The sequence below is a fragment of the Thermobia domestica genome, chromosome 8 (assembly GCF_964235325.1).
Source record: "Thermobia domestica chromosome 8, izTheDome1.hap1.1, whole genome shotgun sequence".
NCBI lineage: Eukaryota > Metazoa > Arthropoda > Insecta > Zygentoma > Lepismatidae > Thermobia > Thermobia domestica.
This window is the reverse complement of record NC_137461.1, coordinates 154,033,217-154,055,683: the sequence shown is the minus strand read 5'-3', so window position 1 is coordinate 154,055,683 and position 22,467 is coordinate 154,033,217. Positions and strand designations below refer to the sequence as shown.

General features: G+C 35.0%; 1 protein-coding gene across 3 annotated transcripts in view; it reads left to right on the top strand.

The window, feature by feature from the left end:
- The window catches only part of LOC145693302 (alpha-tocopherol transfer protein-like), a 373,161-nt gene extending 355,261 nt beyond the window's left edge, over window positions 1-17,900 (top strand). For all 3 annotated transcript variants that reach the window (XM_081769164.1, XM_081769163.1, XM_081769161.1), the window contains 2 exons: window positions 514-619; window positions 15,502-17,900. In XM_081769164.1, coding sequence (XP_081625290.1) covers window positions 514-619; window positions 15,502-15,653 — 258 coding nt within the window. In that variant the 3' untranslated portion in view covers window positions 15,654-17,900. The remainder of the gene's footprint in view (window positions 1-513; window positions 620-15,501) is intronic.
- Window positions 17,901-22,467: the final 4,567 nt, after the last annotated feature.

Here is a 22,467-nt window from a genome sequence, read left to right as displayed (position 1 = left end):
TTTTGTATGTTACACATTGTTTAGTACAATTTTTACCGTGATTCGACACCAATGCGTTGATCATGTGTTAATGAAATATATGCACTAATCTAATAGGGCAAAGCTCTTTGTGAGTTCTGCTATGAGAAGTGAAGTTTCTGCCTTTTATATTGAAATACGTCGTTTTCGTATATAAATAACATATAACTTCAATAGAGTATAATAAAAATAAACTATCAGTTACAACAATAATCTAATGAAAGAATCTGTGATTAAGGTTCCAATGTTTATTCTACGTACTAACCGTCAATTTTTTCAATTATATTTTTCCCTGAATCTTTATTTTTCGCCAATTTATTAACATTGACTGTTGGAGTGAGTAGCTACGACACAATAAAATTTACATCCCTTCTGCTTGCTTTATTTTTCTAAATAACATAAATACATTTGTTTATGAGATGTATGCAATTGACAAAACTGTAAGAATAATGTTTTTGTCTCATGTAATACATCTATCTCTCTAATTTTTGACAGGCTGAACTTTATGGACAGGACTTCACAGGGCTGTATGACATAGTTCCAAGTGATATTCTTCCGAATGAACTTGGTGGTAAAGCAGGATCTTTAGAAGACTTGAATAGTAAGTAATGGTTTCCACTGAGGCAAGAAATTTAAATAACGTCTTACAGTTAATAGCCAATTTCCTAAAGATATACCACATTGACTTGATCCCTATTCTTCCGTTGCAAGCGCTGCTATCGGCTGAAGGAATTCCACTCGCTTTGTATCGCTTAGCAACAGCTGAACCCTTATTGGTTCTACGCTGGGTGTGAGCTTTAGTTCGCATTTTTGCCACGGCTCAAGACATTTTGGCAGCAACATAGTGAGAGTTATTATTTACATTCTACTAATTAAAGAGTTTGGTAAAACTTCTTTATATATTTGTCTGTCCGTGTGTCCGTCCGTTTGAGAGACAGAAACTCTCAGGAACTGCTTGATGAATCACCACCAAATTTGATGAGGATGTAGAGGATCAGAAGTTAGGAGCCGAGTTCGCTAATGACGGTGATATTCATACCCGCAGTGGTAGAAATAGGCGTTTACGATTTTTATATTGAACACTATAGAGCAAAAACTATAATAGGCAACGAGAAGTGGCTTTCTGTAACCCTACTAAAACCGGAAGTGGTAGAAATTTACTACCATTTGCGGTTTCAATATTGACCTTCATATAGGAAAAACGATAAGATATAGCAAAAAGTTATATAGTTTTCTGGAATCGAGTTAGCAGTCTAACAATAGGTAACATCTTCTTTCTTAATCTCTATTCGATCGTTAAGTGTTAGAAATCAATCACTTCCGGTTCTAGCATTGTTGTCGTAGAATACAAACTGTAATAGATAACTAGAAGTGGTTTTGTAGAATGAGGTAAGCATTCAAAGATTGTATTCTAACTCCCATGATTTCTCTACTGAAAACGAAAGTGACAAATCAACCACTTCCAGTTTTAACGTTGATCACTATAGAGAAAAAACAGTATTATATATAGAGAAGAGGTTTTCTGCCACCAATTAAATTTCCCCAGAATATGCTGTATTTCATATCCGCTCTAATCTATATTAGAAAATTGAAAGTGACTATGTAACTCTTAATCTCTTGAATCAAACGACCGATTTCGATCAAATTTTTCACTAGATACAATTCTGGCCTGGGTGTGTTTTTAGCTATTAACTTTGACGGTAGAACGAAAGGGAGTGGGAGAAGGAGGAGTGGGAGATGTACTAAAATCAATATATATAAGTGAATATGTTCGTGTGTTAATAATTCTTGAAGCACCCGATCAATCTCAATCAAATTCTCAACATAGATGAGGTTTGAACCGGGAAATTTTTTTTTTTTTTATCATCTCACTTTGACGGTAGATCACGGGAGGGGATGGGAAGAGACGAGATATACGAAAACGAATAAAACTTCATAACTCTTAAATCACCCGACCGATCTCGATCAAACTTTCAATGTAGATAAGGTTTGGGTGTAGAATGTTTTCTTCATTTCACTTTTACGGTGCAACGCAGGAGCGAGAGAAGGGGGATATATACATTGAAACCTCTCTAAAGCGGACAGCCGTGGCGAATTAAAGATTGTCCGCTATAGAGAGGTGTCCGCCTTAGAGAGGTTTTAATATTTTTCTTACATAAATTAGTAAACAAGGTAATATGCAATTACAAAAAATATTTTTGCATGAATCATGTATTTACGAATATTACAAAAATGTTATTGTACTTTCATTATCCTTCGCCATCCCATACTTCGAGGCATAACATCGAGATAAGATGTTATAGGTTTCTGCACTTTACACTTACCACTACTTACTACATTTTCGGTAAGTTAGTTAATATGTGGATTAATTGCAGTCCAGTAGTGTCTTTTTTGAGACAGTATGCGCACCCGTGGGCAAAAAATACCAAACTTGTCTTCTGCTTGTTTAGAGATTCCAGCGAGATAGTAGAATGACGTGTCATCCCAAACGGCGGCCAACTGTCAATCGCTTTTGCGTGTACAACATATTGGATGGGAGTCGAATGCAGGCAAAGGACATCTGGATTGCTGAGCAGACAGTTGAGGAGGCAAAATGTTGTCACAATGCTTTCTTGGTGACACGTGTATGGTGTCCGTGTTGGTACTGAACGGTACATTTACGGTATTTTTCAACTTATTTCTAGAGAAAGTGTCCGTAATACGGAGGTAAATAATACCTATACTAGACAGAAAAGGCTGTCCGTGTCCGTACTAGAGAGTGTCCGCTTTAGAGAGGTTTGCCAAAGTTTTTTTTCCTATTACAGTGTTTGGGGGTTACAAAATATGTCCGTTACGGGAGGTGTCCGCTTTATAGAGGTGTCCGTTAGTAGAGGTTTCACTGTATATGTTAAAAAAAAAAGAAAGAAAAGAAAAGTAAAAATAAAAGTGACAGTCTTTGTGACTTCATCACGCTTAAACCACCCGGCCGATCTTAACCAAATTTTCAACATAGATGAGGTTCGGACCTGGGGTGGTTTTCATCATATCACTTTTACGGTAGAACTTAGGGGAGAGGAAGGGGAGGAGAAAGATCTATAAACACAAACAAAACAAAATAACTCTTGAACCACCCGACCGATCTCGTTCAGATTTTCAACGTAGATGAGGTTCGGGCCTGGAATTTTAAAAATATTTTTACTTTGTCAGTATAATCTAGAGGAGGGGGAAGGGAGGGGAATATTTATATATAAAAATAAATAAAACTTAACTCTTGAACCACCCAACCGATCTCGATCAAATTTCAACGTAGATGAGATTCGGACTTATGATAATTTTTGTCATTTAACTTTGACGGTGAAACGTAGGGGAAGGAAAGGGGAGATATATGTAAAAAAAAAAATAATAAAAATAAAAAGTAAAGTGACTTCACTCTTGAACCACCCGACCGATCTCGATCAAATTTTCAACATAGATGACATTCGGGCCTGGGATGGTATTTATCTATTCACTTTGACGGTAGAAATTAAAGGGAGGGGATAGGGGGAGATATATAAAAAGAAATAAAACAACTATTGAACCACCGCGTCAATCTCGATCAAATTTAAAACCTAGATGAAGTTTAAACCTGAGAAGGATTTTTTCATATCACTTTGATGAGGTAATTTAAAGGTAGGGAAAGGGAGAGACATTTAAAAATGATCAAAAATTACAGATATTAGTGTCGAATCTATAGTTTGCGAGGTCTCTTAGATAAACAGTGACACTTCTGATGCCGTTTAAATCCAAATTCATCCCCGCAACTTGGGGAGAGGTAGACATATAAAAGTGATCGAAATTACCAATATCAGTGTCGAATTCATACTTTTCGGGGTCGCTGAGATGATCAATGATAGTTCCGATGCCGTGCCCCGCAACGTGGGGAGGGAGGAGGATGAATAATCATCGAAAATGGCCGATATCAAATATCGCTTTAGTAATAGTAAAAAGTGACTGACTAACGGAACATATTGCTATTTTTTTTTCTTAATTTAACCCAGCGAAGCGGGTAATTGATGCTAGTCTATCTACTAAAACAGAAATTGGTGGAAATCTGCTACCACTTCGGATTTTAATATTAATTGAGAAAATATCACACTTTATAAACCGAACTTGTTTCCGTGGTGTACACGTGACAGTAGTACTTGTTGTTAATATAAAGCTAAGTATCCGAAATAAAACAGCTATTAGAAAATTGGTAAGGGTCTAAAAGTTATCATTCCAGGTAGAAATAGAAATTGTTAATACCTTAGAACAGACGAACATGCAAATGTAGATGATCAAGCCCAAACGGTATACATAACATGAATTAGGCAAAATTGATTGAAATAAGGAGCTAAAGGAATTGAGACAATCACTTAGATCTTCAACTTTAGGTTCGACAACACCAATTGCTGCTTGCCATTGTTGCTTACAGAGGATGATTATATATGACCTTACAAAAGATGTAGAAAAGCACATCCTAGAGGGCCAATGTCCGCTTGGGAAATAAATGTTTCATTGCTTTGGTTGGAACCATTTTACCAGATTATATTCATTGAGTTAGGATCAAAAATAAATGAAGAGCTTTAATGACAAAGAGAATTTGGTGCAAAGTAAACCCGTCAGTATGGTAGAAAGTCATTACGTCCAGGATTTGAACGACATTCTCAGATTGGACACACTTGAAATAACATTTGATCTCCTGAAATGGAAGCTATATCAGGATTATCTGAAGAGATTGGCCTATTGGGGAGAACTTGTTGCTAGATGCGGAAGAAGACTTTGCAAAAGCACATGTTATGAAACAAAAACAGTGAAGTGCAGGAAAAGGAGTCCTAAGAATTAGGACTACGAAACATTAGTGTTCTAAAAAAAAAGTGAGGAAGAGTTATAAATAACAGTAAATAAGAAAGATGATGAAGAAACTGGATCTGTTGAGGAAAAAGGACAGGAAGACGAGAAGATACACAAATATCATAGAGGGTAGATAAAAAGAGAGAAAGGAGTGTCCTGTGTATATATTGACATTGATTAAACAAGAATTTCAGTTAAGAAATTAATACATTAGAACGGTATTAGTCAAATAATTAAAAGTGAAAGAAGTTATTGTTGTGTGGAACTTCAAGAGAACAGCATCAAAGAAGAAAAGGAAGGAGAGTCATTTGTCAATACCGAGGGAAGGAAATATTAGGTATTAATGTTGTCAGAGCATTAAAGGTTAAATAGTGGAACATATATAAATAATCTTACAACGAATTAAGTTATTAATTTTGTTGTTATGGTGATGTAGATGTATATAAAAAAGATTTTATTTCAAATTACGTATCGTCGCTTTCAATACAAAAGAGACTAACTTACATTGTTTAGGATTTTGAGATTTTCACCTCCTCCGATAGATGTCGATCGTCTACAGCTAATGGCAATTTTTTGTGACTGTAGGGTGAACCGTTCAGCTGTGGCGGATAATTTTCCTAAGGGCGTTAAGAGATATATAAGTAAGTTGTACAAAGCATAAGGGCTTAAATAACACATACGCCCTTCTGCAATAGACGATCTGAGTAAACGATAGTACGCTCTGTCGTTCACACGCCACAATGTGTATTTAATTTTTTGGCCTGTTTGTATGTAAATGACACCATGGATTGTTTTATGTTGTTGATTTGGATTCATTACGACTTTGTTATTACAAACGTGATCAATGGCGTATAAAAGTGTTTTTCATCTTTACAAGAAAGGAAGCAACTTAGGTGAGGACGAGCTGAACAAGAAAGTTTTAAAAGTAAACAGGCAAAGCAAAATTATTGCAAAAGAAGATATCTGCACGTTTCTGACGTATAATGAAGATGATAGTCCTACTGAGTGTGCGGAGCTGGAAGATGATAGTAATGCGGATCTTGACTATTTACCTAGAAAAGGTATAGCATATTTTCCCTTTCATTGATACTTTTTTACAAGATTAATTACGAAAGTGATACCAACAGATTATTACTTTAAGAACACTCTGTAAATTCGTTACAGGAAAATAATGTTATCGTATTTAATTAGTACTGAAAATGGAAAGAGGGGTCCAGATGAAAGTACACCGTGTGTACTCAAATATCTACGCCAATTATTAACGAAAGTTGGGGGGCGCGGTGGCTCAGTGGTAGAGCGTTTATCTCTGCTGCTTGGGGTCCCTGGTTCGATCCCAGCTCGCGCCGTGAGGACTTTGTGGTGGACAAACACCGTACTTGTGGGTTTTCTCGAGATTTTCCCGTTTCCTCCCACTTTCTTCGTTTCATCATTTCATTCATTTCTCATCATCACCGTCTCCTTTAGCCGGAGACTGTTGCTTAAATGAAGAGAGAGAGAGAGAGAGAGAACACATTTCCATACGATGTACACGCGATGGCAATAGATATGACTTCTTTGACTTTGAGCACGGCGAACGAGGCTACACGACAAACTTTTCTTCTATATGTTAGCAAAGATGATAAAGGCAGTGAGATAGGATGGCAAAATTTGCTGTGAATGAGATTTAGTCAAGAGGAGTTGAAGTTTGTTTTGTTTAAAATACGCATGGGGTATGAATTCTCCAGATTTTCCGTGCGCAAAGGCTCCCCGCGAAGTTATACATTAACCGTAACCCAGCATACACTCTTATTCCTTTATTCTTCTGTTCGACCTATCTCTCAGCAAAATAAGAAAGACTTGGAAAATTTGTGCAATATAGGAGTGATATCGCGAGACTACAAAGCCTACTTCCGGAATCTCCAAAGTGATGATCATGTCGAAGATTTTGTTGAGGTCGATTGGTAAAATAATTTTTAGTTATATCAATGCAGCAATGATAGCTTTTTAAAATACAGATTCATTTTCATGTTCTGTGGCGTGTAGCGAAATTTAAAAAAAAAAACATATTATATTAATAAAAACCTTTATAATTATAGTAAAAATAAAAAAACTAAATCATTAAAATGCATTCTTAGTAATCATTATGTTCACAGCTGTGAAACATCTGAAATTAAGTACTGACACATATGCCACATTATTATTATTAAAAACACTAGAAGTTAACATACATAGTTCATAGCATAAGGGTGTAAGTGCAAAACTTTGCAATTTTGTGAAGATAAACGAACAGCTTGAACGTAACCTTTACATGAAAAGGAACACCTAGTGCTCTCAAACGGGTCCCAGGTCAACTCGGGTCGGGTTGTCGGGTCGGGTCAGTCGGGTCAGTTCACTTTGGTCAACTGAGTTTAGGTTGAGCTTAAACTCGGCTGGAGTCGAAAGCTGCTGTTTTTCGCTAGTTGCCTAATTAAAAATAGAATTTTCAATTGATTTTTATAGAAACCATAAATCTATTTTGAACACTTGCAGCTAGTGTTTTTATGGTAAATGCTTATTTTTGTACTTGTGTGTACTTTAATTTTTAAATGTGGAAGATTGATTTTACCAATCGACTGTAATATTAATATCTACGCCAATATGGAATCTGGATTTAGAACAAAACTAGAAGTTGTTTAAGCAAGGCCAAAAGAAACATTGGATATGGCGACCAAACCCAAGCAGGGCCGAGGTGGCTCAGTGGTAGAGAATTCATCTCTGGTGCATGGTGTCCAGTAGCGTAGCTAGAGCTTTTTTCGGGGGGGTCTATATATATATATATATATATATATATATATATATATATATATATATATATATATATATAATGTGTGTGTATTCAAGGTGAATGTTTCCATCTTTGTTGTTCATGATTTTACTCTTTGGAAGACAGTGAAAATATAAGAATTTAGTACCTCAAACAACTAGAATTCATTAATGCAATTGATTTCTAATACAGTAAAACCTGTCTTCAACGGACCCTTTATTAAACGGAAAAATGTCTTAAACGGAAATATTTCACGGTCCCATGAATTTTGGAGAACAAAACGTGTAAAAAGTTCCTTCATTAAGCGGAAACTGTGTTACGCGGACAACGGAAAGAAAAATAAACATTTAACGGAAAATTCTTAGTTCCGGACTACAGCGTTTAGAAGATGTTTAGACATTTTGTGAGACATATACATTATACTGTCTGCGATAAAATGTTCGTTCTTTTGTTAAATATTTCTGGACAGTGTAGACTTTTCCCAACCACTACTCATATTCACCCGCACAAATTGTCCTTAATCCCCGCAACTTAATCAAGAATCATACGGAATGTCGGAAAGAAGAAATCGAGATAGAGGAAGAAGAGGAATACGATACCGAGTTCGAAGAAGAGTGTAGAATAAATACATATCAAGATGCTCTCAGAAGTTTAAAGGAACTGCAAAAATTTGCCTTTCGGAAAAATTATTCTGATTCACTTAGTATAATTTCTCAGGCTAAAGTGTATGCGGAAAGTCAAACAGCCAAGCAGCAATGTACACAGAAAACCCTGCTTGGCTATTAGAAAAATAAAGAAAACGTGTGCATAGTATATTTTGTATTCATTTTAATTTTTTGTGTATTTATTCGTAGAAGAAAGAAGCACTGTAATCGAACAATGTACGTACAGCAATATATTTTCTCAGTATGCCCCTTTATAAGCATGTTTTTTTCTTTTTTTTTAAAGGAAAGGTCTACCTCCACTAAGCGGAAACCTGACTTTAACGGAAATTTTTGCAAGTCCCGCTCGATTCCGCTAAAGACAGGTTTCACTGTATAAGTAAATAGTTATTTAATCATGGCGTTTAAAATATGTGTAGCTGGTTGACTTAAGTGCAAGCAAACACACTTTTACAGGTAAAGAAAATAACTTATAGGTTCACGCCTCTACTTGAAGAGGATCTTTCTATTCGTGTGGGCAGCAGCAAACTTATCCACAACTTGTTAAAGATCTAACGATTTAGCAATTTTGTTCTCAATATAAAGTAACACTAAGTTTTTCAACCTATCATGAGTCATTAAATTGCGTATACAAATCTTTAATCTTTTCAAAGAAGAGAATGACCTTTCACATGTAGCACTAGAAACTGATATAATCACAGAGATGATACCTAGCTTGTAGGTTTCTAGGAATGCGTTTTTGTAGACACAAAGAAGATCAACGAAATTCGTTATGGAATCAGCTTTGGTTTTCTTCTCGTCTTCATACAACTTAATTGTTAGAGCAACCCACATTATGCTTTATTTCTTGTTTAATAATGCTTTTTTTTTAAAAAAAAATATGCTTTATTATTAATTTCAATAATTATTTTACATTAATCGTGTATAATGTATAATATTTATTATACATTAAATATTCTAAATATCTTGATCTATTTATTGATTTTTTTTTTTTTTTGCAACTAGTTTCTCTCATATTTAATGAACTTTCTACTTAATTCATTGTAAAGAGATGTGCTTTGCTCGAATAATTTTTTTCTATCATTTGTGTGCGCCTTACAGGTACATATATACAGAAAGGGAAAGTAAAAGATGCCACCAAAAAGTACAGAAAGTGCTTAAGTCCAAAAAGTAAACATAACAATATAGTATGGAGTTCTTGCGTACTATTCATTGTTGGCGGAAAAATTTCTTCTTTTACTTTTTCTTTTTTCCACATCAAAGGATTACACCGAAAAGTTTACAGAAATAAAAATAAGCTTTTCATTGCTGCATTATGTTCTCAATGATTTTGCATTGTAAATATTGGTTTTATAAAATATTAGCACAGTATGTTAAACTTTCAGTTAAAGAGAATTTTCCAAGAATTGTGCTATATATTTTAAATTATGCTTTATGCTTTATTTTCTAAAATTACGTTTTTAAAACTAGTTTCTTCTGGACCCTTAGACAATCACAATCATGTTCAAGGTACCAACCATATGTGTAAATTGCTGTTATGCTTTATATGCTTTCTATGCTTTTGGGTTGCTCTATTAATTGTGTTTGGGAGGATTTTGAGTTCTCACTTTAATGTTTGCAGATCACTCCATAATGCTGGATTATAGGCTCGACAATGTTGTAATTTAAAAAGGTTTTTACTTTTTGGATGTAGAGTGGTGATTGATCTGATGATTTTGCAACATGATACAAAGCGGTTTTCCATATCAGTGATTGTCTATCAATAGTAGGGAGAAAAATGTTTCTTGATAGCTATATTATCTTTAGAAAATTCGTTTTCTGCATCCAATGAAGGAAAAGATTCATCCAAAATAAATTTGTGATATTTCGATGGCGGATGTCTAGTTCGTTTCCACGAGGAACCCCTATATTCTATTTGTTTCCAGCTCTGGAATTCGAGACCATTTTCTTTGCACATCTCCAAACATTCTTGATAAATTTGTTCGAATATTGTTCGTTGAGAGTCATATTCACCAGACGTCATCTTGGGCAGCGTTTGAACTAGTATATCTACAAGGATCAAACCTTCTGACATGTCTGCATCTACTTGAGATAAGGCGAAACTCAAAGTTATAGCATGGCACCAGTAATCTTAATTTTAGCAGCCCGAAAACATTCCCTCGTGTACAGATCACACTAATTTTCCGGATGGAATGATGGAGGTAAATAAATATCAGAAGTTCCAGATTTGTTTTAATACCGCATGATAATATAATGTGTTGAAAACAGATTTTATGAAAAAAAGAAATAAATGGATATGATAATTTGTAAAAAAAAAAAAAAAAAAGTGATAGTGCTTATGTGAATTATAAGAAAAAGCCTTGAAAAGTAGTCAAGAGGAACCATTAATATGTTTTTCCTTTGTTATAATAACTTGTCCTAAAGGACAACGGTGATAGAAACTAATGGGACTTTATAATTGCAAAAAAAAATCATAAAGCACTTAATTTGAAATTAAAAATTGATAACATTTGGTAATATAATGGGGATTCAGGCTGGCAGAGGGTAGAGTGAAAACGGAGGCAAGAGACGTTTTTTTAAATTTTTTTTAAGTCATGTGGGAAGAGATTAACCTTGGACTTCGTCGGGTGAGAGGTTACCATATACTCATGTGAGTTTCAATTGCTACCACTTGTAAAAGTTAGCTAAGAAAGACAGTCTGAGCATAGTTTTAGTTTCCTAGCGTAATTAGTTTTTGTAACAAGTAACTCGTATATGCAAATAGCATCGTTAATATCATCTTGTATGTTAGAATTGTCTTTGTGTAAATAAAATTGTAATTAAGCATTTCGAGGTAAAACAGCATTTCTTTTACTTAACTTCTACAAAGAAAAGATTAGAACTTACCTCTTATGCACAGGTACGACAGCGTGGGATACTGTCGGTCAGTAAATAATATAATCTGAAGTCATCTACCATACGTAACTAAATATAATTGATTAATCATTTTTATTAATCAATAAATAGTTGTTTGGTAGATAAACTAATAATAATAATAATAATAATAATAATAATAATAATAATAATAATAATAATAATAATAATAATAATAATAATAATAATAATAATAATAATAATAAATTATTTAATGGATGCTATGCATTTCTTCTATGTCGCCATAATCAATGGAAATCAATTACTTAGTGTACGAAGACTTTTTTCGTCCAACAACAGTGTAATGTTTTACTGCAGTGCATGTTATTAGAAAGTATGCATATCATATTTTAGTATGACTTTCAACATTGAAGCGAATGAGAATGCCGACTGATTTTCTGTTTTTCTGGTTGTTGTCAAAAACAAAGGAGATAACTAGATAATGGACAGAGGTTAAAATGAATGTCCAGGTTGTGAGGTCAATGCAAACATCCCAAAGATTTCCGTGAATTAGATCTTCCCGTACTACAAACTAAAACGAGTGGAGTTATTTTATTCGGAACGCAACGGGATTCTGCAGTTCGTAACTTTGTTGTCGAGAGATGTTTTGGAAGTAGTTTCACTTGTAGCCACTGTCAACTCACCGTTTGTCGACCTATAATAGCATCATCTGTGTGGGGGGTACTATAGGGGGGCCAAGAATTTGAGCAAAGGGGCCTGGCCCCCCTTGGCCCTCACTTGGCTCCGCCACTGATGGTTTCCATGGTTCGATCCCAGCTTGTGCTAAGTGGGCTTTGTGGTGGAAAAACGCCGTGTAGTGGGTTTTCTCGGGGTTCTCCTGTTTCCTCCCACTTTCTTCATTCCACCATTTCATTCATTTCTCATGGTCACCATATCCCTTAGCCTCGGTGCAGAATCGAGCACCAAGCCCAAGGACACCGATACAAGAACAAGATAAAGATTGGATATGCAAGACGAAGTGCATAGTAATCTTGCTCTTGGCCTTGTTTTTGTGATCACCAAGTAGCGATGAGCGTATTTTCTTGCTTTCCGTATAGTATGAAAGACCATAATCAAAATCACACTTGGTCTTCATTTGTACCGATGAGGCGAGCATTGTTGGCTCTTGCATCATCACCGTCTCCTTTAGCCTAACCGGCATAACCGTGGGACGTAAAACTCAAAGATTTCATTTTTCAACACTGACCTTGAAGAAAAATTTCGTCACATAGAACTAAAGCAAGAAAAAAATAAATTTCTCCCACGTCGGACATTGGTATCAGTTATAAAAAAATCACTAAACCTCAAAAGTGCCAAATATTCATTAAGATGCATCTACAAATACCCCGCTTGATCTAGCTAGTGGTTAACGTGTAAGACTTCGGTACACGTGGTCCGGGTTTAATTCCCAATGTGAGTGCATTTTGGCGTTCACCCAGTGTCGTGACCATAGTGCTCTCAAACTGGTCGGGTCGGGTCAACTCGTGTCGGGTTGTCGGGTCGGGTCAACCGGGTCAGCTCGGGTCGGGTTGTCGGGTCAGGTCAATCAGGTCGGATCACGGTTCGGGTCAGTCGGGTCGGTCTTCAACTTCAAATAAATAAGTAAACTTTAAATATACTTCAGAAAATCCTGGTTTCACATTTCATGTCACCATGCTTTCTGTTAAAAGGCCGTACGTGTCTCAAATGTAATGTTTTTTGCTGGTTAAACAATTACTTAAAGTTGCATCTTATATAGATAATAAACATTCAGTAACGATGTGCGTTTACATATATTTTTCTTTTTTCATAAATCAAACCGTCTCGTAAGAAAACAGTTTTTTGTCATTTCCCGGAAAAATGGTTTATTGCACATACGCTCTTTTAACAAAAAGCGATTCATATAATGTGTCCAGTAAACAACATAGAAGTGATGGATAAGTAAATTTCTCAATTTTGTGGAACAGTACTCACTGCTTGGTCAAGTCCATGCACAAATCTGTATCACTTTGCTGCTTAACTCATTTTGGAGTCGTAAATGACAGTGACGACTAGTGTTGTAGCGTTGCGCAATGACCAATGTATTTCAAGAAAAAAATATTATTAGCAGCAGTAGTAAAGAACAGGAAAAAAACTTTCTAATACTCCCATATATACTTTAAATAACGTATCTTTTCACTTCCTTAACTGTTCGTTTCATTAATCCGTTTTAAAAAGCGAAAACCCCCTCAAATACTTTGGACCCCTCTTAGCAGACATTTCTGGGTGTAGACCTGGCAATGATGTTTGTTTTGACGTTCTCTAACTTTTGATTTCTCTTACATGCTGATCCTACATCTGGCGGGTTTCAAAGTTTGCCTTCCAGAACATGACATTGATAAACATTGTTTCGCCTCATGTGGAAGTATATTGTGTTCATCTTGCATTGCTTACAACCAAGACGGATGATTTGAAATGTAGTTTTGCTTTTATGCATGTGTGTGTGTGTGTGTGTGTGTGTGTGTGTGTGTGTGTGTGTGTGTGTGTGTGTGTGTGTGTGTGTGTTAGTTAGTGTATATGTGACATTCTTTTTTGTATCAGTTGCTTTGGATTTTAGTTATTAGATTCACTTGCATTGTGTCTGCTCTAATTCTGTAAATAACCTACAAGTTCTGCAGTGGTGCCCACCCCCCTCATGTTCCTGACGCACCCCCTCAATCGTCTATCCGTAGGTGTTTTTCCATGAAAAAAAACTTTTCGATTAATTTTTACACCCCCTCAACCATATTTATATAGATTTTAACCCCCCCAAATATTTCAATGACGTAGTTTGCGTCATAGCCCCCCCTTGTGGGCACCCCTGAATTCTGAACGAATTCTATACCATGATTTCTGTAAATAACTTACAAGAAAAGCAATTTGCCCAACTCTCCACTAAGAAAAAAACTTACACTTAAGCCTTAGATAAAACAAGCAAAGGGCAATTCAGGAGAGTGTTCGAAAAAATCCGGTTTAAAATCACAGGACATCTTATGACATCAATGTTGTTTTCACTGGATATATTTCCACAATTTGTTTCAAATTTTCCTAGATAAACTGTGAACAAAGTTAGTTTAATTTACTTACTTTTATATAACACTAATCTCTGCCATGAATTGTCTTCAGTCAAAGCTACAAATAAATTTGGATCACTGTCAGGGACTTGGGTTTGCTAGAATGAATTGTTCGCAATAATGTAGAAAAAATATTTTATAAATCTACAAAGCTTCTGAAATTAATATTAGCTGTACGTATTACGTCAGCAAAAGGAGAAAGGCGTTTTTCCACATCGAAAAAATCGAGACTTTCAAGGAATTGAATGTCCGAAGAAAGCTACAGTATTGGTTATGCTTTCCATCGAAAAAGACCTGGTAATAAGAATACCAGAGTTCAACCAGCATGAATTAGACAGATTCACTCCAATCAAAGAGAAGAGAATGGACGTGCTAATTTAATAAGGTGACTAATCGGATAAAATGTTCTGCATTACTTTTTAAACAGAATTTTATTTAATTTCACATATCACATAGCATTTGCACCTAAAGTTATGTTGGTTAGTCAATGAGCCTAGATTATATCTTCTTGCTCCGTTCGTTCGTACTGCAACACCCAAAACCACAATCCACCGGCCGCTACTGGTAAATGGAATGTGCCGTGTGTTACAGATGAAGGTTTTTCTTTCCTGAAAGCAATTTCCCATTACTGATGTTCTCATACGCTGTCACTGTATGATGAAATACATTGATGATTATAGAGTACAATGACGGCATAGAAAAACTGATGTCAAACAAAAGTGCTTGGATCTATATGGTGAATTAGTTAAAAGTAAAGTAATGCTATTGTACTAGAGCATTGGGAAAGGGCAAGGGATTTACCAGGACATTCGAAACACTTCATTGATCTGCAGCTACAAATCTCTTGCACATATAATTTGTCAGTTGTAATTCATACCAAAACCTTCCCCCCTTTTCTGGGTGGCCTTGTTACATGATTACGACTATATTTTTTTCTATATCTATTAGACTCGAGAAGTATTTTACTCAACTAGTCAAACCAATTAGTAGTATCAATTAATAGGACTTTCAAACAGAACCTAATCAAAAACGTTATTTAAAATTGTTTCATATAATTTCCGTAATATTGGCTCTTACATACAAGCGCACACCGATTTAGCACGTAGTTGATCTAATTCTAAGAAATCTAATAAGTAGTGTTCACTTAATTTCTAACACTGCTAAGATCTAATAACACGTCTTTGTTTTTCATTTGCATTTGCAGGAGAGTGGTGTGCTGTCTTAGATCATCACAGAGAATGGCTAATCAAACAAACCACATTGAAGACGGATGAAAGTAGAAGACTAGGAAAATCAAAGACTTACAGCGACATATTTGGTATGGAAGGAAGCTTTAGATCTTTAACTGTGGATTGAAACAAGAACAAGTAAACGAAATCAATACTAATAATAAAAGACAGCATTTTTTCAAAAAGATTCACGAAGTAATGTTTACGTTTCAGAAGTTATATGCGGATGAAGCACAGAAAATAATATTTTCGTAAATTCAAGCTTTACAACTGATGTAATTACTGAAACATTAAATTCTATTTTACAAAAGAAAAATGCAGTGGACGCTTATTCTGTTTATGTACTTAAATAACTGACGTTAAATACATAAGCTGTTGTTAGTTTCGCAATTGTCTCGATCTCTTCCTCTATAATTTACTTCTGAGTAGACTGCATAATGTAGCATAAAACATATAGTCAGGATAAAGTGGAAACTAAACGAAAGTACTGTAATCTTCAGTGAGTATTGAAAATTAATCTTGGTACTTAATTGTGTTTCTGTGCAAGAACAGAACTTTTTGATTCAAGGAGGACTAAATATTTCGAACTACTTATCTGGCTCTACTTCATACCGTCATCAGTGAAGAGGTTAACATCCAATCACTTTAACGGCCGCGGAAGCTCAATGCTAGAACGTTCACCTCTGGTGGGTGTGGTCTCTGGTTCGATCCCAGCTCGCGCCTAGTGGACTTTCTGGCGGACAAACACTATGTATGTGTGGGGGGCTTCCCGGAGTTCTCCCGTTTCCTCCCACTTTATTCATTACACCACTCCATTAATTTCTCATCATTGCCGTCCCTTTAGAGCAGCCGACATAACCGTGGAACGTAAAACTCAGAAATTTCATTTCATGTATAATATTAAAAATAAAGAATCAGAAAAGTGATTTTCGTTTCACATTCTGAAACTATGATAGATTTGCAAAGTGTGTGAATTCAGTGCTGAAAGTGGTAGACCTATAACTTCTGGTTGCAATAGGAGAATAAAATCAGAGATCGAACCTGTTCTTCGGACGCTGTAACCATACAGAAGAACGATTTCCACTATGAAGTTTCAGTTGTGTGGTGATAAAAGGGCTAGGATTTCTACCACATCTCATACTATCATCCGGGCTTCTTATTTACATGTCTAATTAAATACAAGCACACTTTTGACTTTTTTGAACTCAAAAACACGGTTTTTATTAGACATATAAAGTAAATGCATATTCAATCTGTTCTGCATCAGTTATTGTGACAAAAAATGAAAATGTGACTAGTGAGTAAAACACGTATATTCATTGCCAGAGATGCCATTTCCAACTATTTGCCTCAAACTCAGTTGTGCTTGACTGTAAAAGAACCTAGTGTACAACAGAAAAGACCTGATACATAGCAAAAAGCAAATTTAAGGTAGCGTAACAAACAGTCACGCGGTTTGAGTAAATAGTTTGTTATTCATGTGTTCAAATCCCGGACCATTTTCTTTTTCTCCCTTTATTGTGTGCTTCTAACCTCAGAAATGAAAAGTAGGTTAGTGATTTATTGGATATGTATGTATATATTATGGCGCATAAATAACCGGCATATTATACATAGTTACATATATAACTAGACATATCTAACTGAATACTTATCTTTGCGGAGCATTTCTTGAATGCTATGCCTGAATCAGCACCCTTCCAAATAAGATTTTAAGAAATTATTCAGTCAAATATATTGATAAAGTATTAATTACTGTATATAGTTTTAAATATAATTAATATTTATGATGTAACATGTCTTGCAGAGATTTATTAAGTAATAATATTTATATTATTAAGTAATATAGTTAAATATAAAGTACAGATTTACCTGTGACATGTGGAGGATCCTATCGTGGTGCGATGAACAGCTTGAAGTAGAATGGAAACCTCAGCAAGAAAGAATTAGTACACAATAAAATTAAATTCTCTACCGCTAACTACGTGTTATTCAAGTCTATTATTTACATAAGACATTACGATTCAAAAGCAAAGAATAAACAATACTATATCCAAATCGAAGCATGTATTAATACAACTATATCTCTTAATAAAAACAAACTTTTACACTTTTTAATTTTAATACTAAAACTTAAACTAACTTACTATAGCTCTACTCGAAGCGGTTACTTTCAATTCTATATTTCCACTAGCAACTATACATTTTTACAATAAGAGGAATTAATCTAGCACTACGTCTCTATCATATAACATAAAGACAAATATACTACTGAAGTAAGAATATGAAAATTGTACTTGCACTTACCTGTTTCTTATACTGTATTATGAGTCTGTGTAACTTTCAGTTTATAATAAATTACAACTCTCTTACACATCACGACGTATTTAGATTTTTACTTTGTTTTTTCCAAAATAATGTAAGTCTTGGATTTCATAATAGATTTCGCTATGTTTGTGAGTTCATCTCGGAACATATCATTCAGGCGAGAGGAACAAATATGCCATCTCGAAGAACCTCGAGTCGGTCACTAATTTGGATATGTTATTTTGCGCAGCTTCTCGCTGCGGCTGCTACAAGTACTGTTAATACTAGATCAAAAAACTAAGATTGCTAAGACATTACCTTCTGCAGGGAATGTCGGGGAGCTGACTTCATAAATATTGTTACTGCATTTATCTGCGTTCCGATTATCGGAAGTCGAATGTTCGACCTTGTGCGCTGAGGAAGCCGCCTATTCAACAAACACCTGAAGACATCAAATTATTCCGAACGTTGGGGAAGTAAAAGGAGATCGAAGGCAGGAAGAAGGTACAGTGTAGTTTTTACTCTTGGTTTTAGAAGTTGATTTTCAGTCACTTGAAGTTGATTCAAGTAACGAAAATATGTTTATATGTTTCCGATTCGAATCATTCTGGTCAAGAATCAGGACTGGAGCAAAGTGTCTCTTCAAATTACTCTTACAGTTTGCAAATGCTACATGTTATACACATATACTCGTTCGCCATAATCTAATCATCTTTCTTGTGTATCTAAAGGAACTAACTGGAATAGTGGGAAAACAAAATTAACATAATGGGAAACAAAATTAAATAGCTAGAGGTTATTTTTCAAAACATAAAGCTTATTCGTATCATATCGGGAAGAACAACCCACTCATTGACATATTTGAATTATAGCACGATTTTAAGAATTCCTGTGTCAATGGAAAACAAAAGTTTCTCTTTCTTTTTGATTAATGGATTGGACAGTACAATAAAGAGATTAGGGAACATATGTTACTAAAAGAATTCAATATGCAAAAATGGAACTTTCTTAGATTTTCACTGCTACCACACACCTATTAGACGTGGGTTTTGCGGTTTCAAATGTATTGAAGCGCATTACCTACTACATTCCAATGAAACAAATTCCACATGAAGTATGTGTAAAAACGTAAAATAAAGTTGAAGTGCTTAGAGCAGAGTTTCCCAACCGGTGTGCCGAGAGCAAAAAGAAACAAAATTATTAATTCTATAGCAACCAAATTGCAAGATATAGGAAAAAATGTATATTTGTATTTCACATTTCCATAAACCTGTCAATGTGAGGAATGACCAAGGTTTGAAGCTTCAGCAGTCACAGCAAGACTTGGCATCATTCTGGATTTCTCTCCGGAGAGAATATCCACTATTTCTACAAAGACTGTGAAAGTTTTCAATCCCTTTTCTACATCCTACTTAAGTGGAATTTTCTGCAATGAACACAATCACATGTAAGAACAGGTCTAGGGTTGCCATATTTCAAGAATGAAAATTCAGGACGCTACTAAATTACGAGAATCTTTCAAATGCTTAAAATGGAAAGAAATGTTAAATACTAATTTGTTTTCTTTCATTAGATACTAGAATTGTTCAAATACTACATAACCACAAATTTAGTTATTTTAGTAGACCTTCTCCCTAGTTAAGCAAACGTAAGGAGATGATTTACCTTCTGCTTCTATCCTTCATATAATATTTAAAAATTGTAAAGTATATTAACAATATTAATAAATTATATATTTCGTACTATGTTACTCTGTATTTTTTTAATGTTGCGAAAAAGTATTTGTCACTATTGGTAGAACCATTATTGCTTCTTTATTGTTGCAGAATTTCGTAACTTGGAATTTTAAAATATTCAATCCTTTCGACAAAGCAAACATACATAGAAGTTACCTATATTTGTGTTTTAAAAGTACAAGAGATTTGTTTCTTCCTTCGTTATTTAGTAATCTTCCTTCTTAGTGAAAGGTTGGATACAGATTTCGAAGAAGAAAGTGTATTTTTAATAACCTGAGCCTTACATGTCATTGCAATTGTTATTTATTTTTAAATTAGAATGAAAAATAAGCATAATGATTTACCACGGGGGAAAATCAGTGATTGAACTTTCTTCTTTGTGAGAAAGGGGTCAGTAATCACACACACACACACAAAAAAAATACCACAGTATTTTATATTTACAAATAACTATGAGTGTGCCACGAGAATTCAAGTTACACCCGTAGTGTGCCTCAAGTTGAAAAAGGTTGGGAAACGCTGACTTAGAGGATAATGGTGTTGCTACATTTTTTTGAAACGTTGCATTCTGGCGGTTCATATACGTGTTACATGTTAGTCATGCTATATAACACATTATTTAGTGAGTCCTCGTCTGAGTGCAAATATTTAAAAACCAATAAGGCGGTATGTTAATGTACAAAGTTGTGAAAGTCAATTTTCCCGTCATATTCAATTTGTTACATAACACCTTTATCCTCTAAGCGCTTCTATTGTTACCTTGGTTTACATCGATTCTTCTGGTTTTCAGTCACTTAAACGTATGAATCCAGACCTCGCAATGGACTTACATCCGTAGGGATCCAGTAAAGTAAACAGCTTCACTGTTTGACACCAGCGTAGAGTTTCTGGATATTGTTCACTTTTTCATTTGAATACTATCATAAGTAGTTCTTAGTGTGTTCTTAGTATTTTGTTGCGTACCTTGTACAAAACTTATATACCTTTACTTACATAACGACATAGCAAAGTTCTTATTTTGCACATCAATTTAGTATTGTTAGCATTTCGCGATATCTTCATGCTTGAGTTTTGTACCATTCTCCAATATTGCTCCCGGATGGCAGAAGAAAACGAAAAAAATGTTATGGGAAAGACTGAAACCTACCAAACTCTATCGCGTGGAAATTCGATGTGATATCCAGACCATTACAATAAAGACTAAAAGAAGTGGATTTTATTAATTTTCACCTCACTTTCTCTTGCCTGAAATCATATCTTTTGATGATTTTAAGTAATGTGTGTCACCGTTAAAGAACTAACAACTCTAGACACAATATTATAGTTAACAGCCCATTTTTTATGTAGGTCGTATACAGTATACAAATGCACAATATATTCAAGCAGAATTAAAGCTGCCAATTATTAGTAGCAACGAAGACATACGGTACATTTAACGTGGAAAAGAAGTTTCTAACAATTTTCTCGAAAACTATACACTGGAATGTATACACGACTCCAAAAGTTCATTACCACCTGCAATTCTCCCTTTCCTGCAATAGCAGGCAACCCAAAAAGCTCAGCGGTTGAGTTGGTTCCGAATTTGAAAGGCGTTGGACCAAACCTCAATTTTGTTACAAATATATCAGTGTGGCAAACTGCAAATAAGAGAATAAAATAAATTGTTAAGACTTGCCATTTTACACTCTGTAAAGAAAAAATAGCGACACCTCAATTCTCAAACTAACTTACACAGAAAACCATAGTTGCAGCCCGTTAGAAGAGAATAGAAGGAAATGAAGAGTGGGATAGTTCATTTGCGTTATTTGTGACACCTGTGGTGTAGGACATCGCTTGTCAATTGTTTGTGTATCAGTAGTATTTTCGATAGATATCACTGAATGCGTCTCGTAAATTATTGTAGTAAGAATTCTGCATTGCATTTGTGATGTGTAGGCTGAGGTAAATAGCATTTTATGATTGTTCTTTGCTTTCTCATTGTTTGGACAGTGTGTCAAGTGGCAAAATTTTTGTTGTGCAGTGTTGTTTGTGTGTGATATTGTTGCTACATGTGGACTGTAAACAAATAAGATGGGTAAGAAATGTGAGTTGTGGTAAATCTCTAAAGGAATAGATGGAATTCTGAAAATCCATCATTCTACGGCAGGAAGAGTAATTCACAAGTGGAAACAGCATAACAAATCGTCTCTTCGTCAACAGTGTGAAAGAAAAAAGAAAGCATCACCCAGAGCAGATTGCTAAATGAAATCAATATCACCGCAGATTTAATGAGTGATTTCCCCAAAAATCGCTTTTGTAGTTTGACATGATCTTGGAACTGCAGTTACTTGTACAACTATATTGTCTTGACTGTATGAAGAGGATATTACAAAGAAAAAACCGCGTAGAAAGTCGAAACTGACAAAACACAGAGGACTTCAACATGTAGTTTTGTGAGTCGATATGCAACTTGGACTTATGACAACTGAAAGCATGTCGTTTTCTTCATTGAAAAGAAGTTTAGAATAGTGGGAAACGATAGTGGTGTGAAGTGGTGGATACGAACAAGCAAGGAACTTGACAAGGATTTTGTTTAAGAGATTCAAATATTCAGTTACTGAGTGATGATATGGGCATGGTTCACCATTAAAGACTTCAGAACGACGGATATATGTGAAGGATCGTTTGATGCACGAAAACATCTTCAAATTCTGGTACGTAATGTTCTTACAACAGCTTAAGATGACTTTTCTGAAGAAAATATGGACTACTTCCTTTCCCAGGACGATAATGCTTCATGTCACCGAGCCAAAATTGTTAATACGTGGTTCAAGAATATGACTATTTAGAGACTCGTGTGGCCTACAAACTCACCCGACATGAATCCAGTTGAAAATTTGTGGATCAATATGAGTAGAA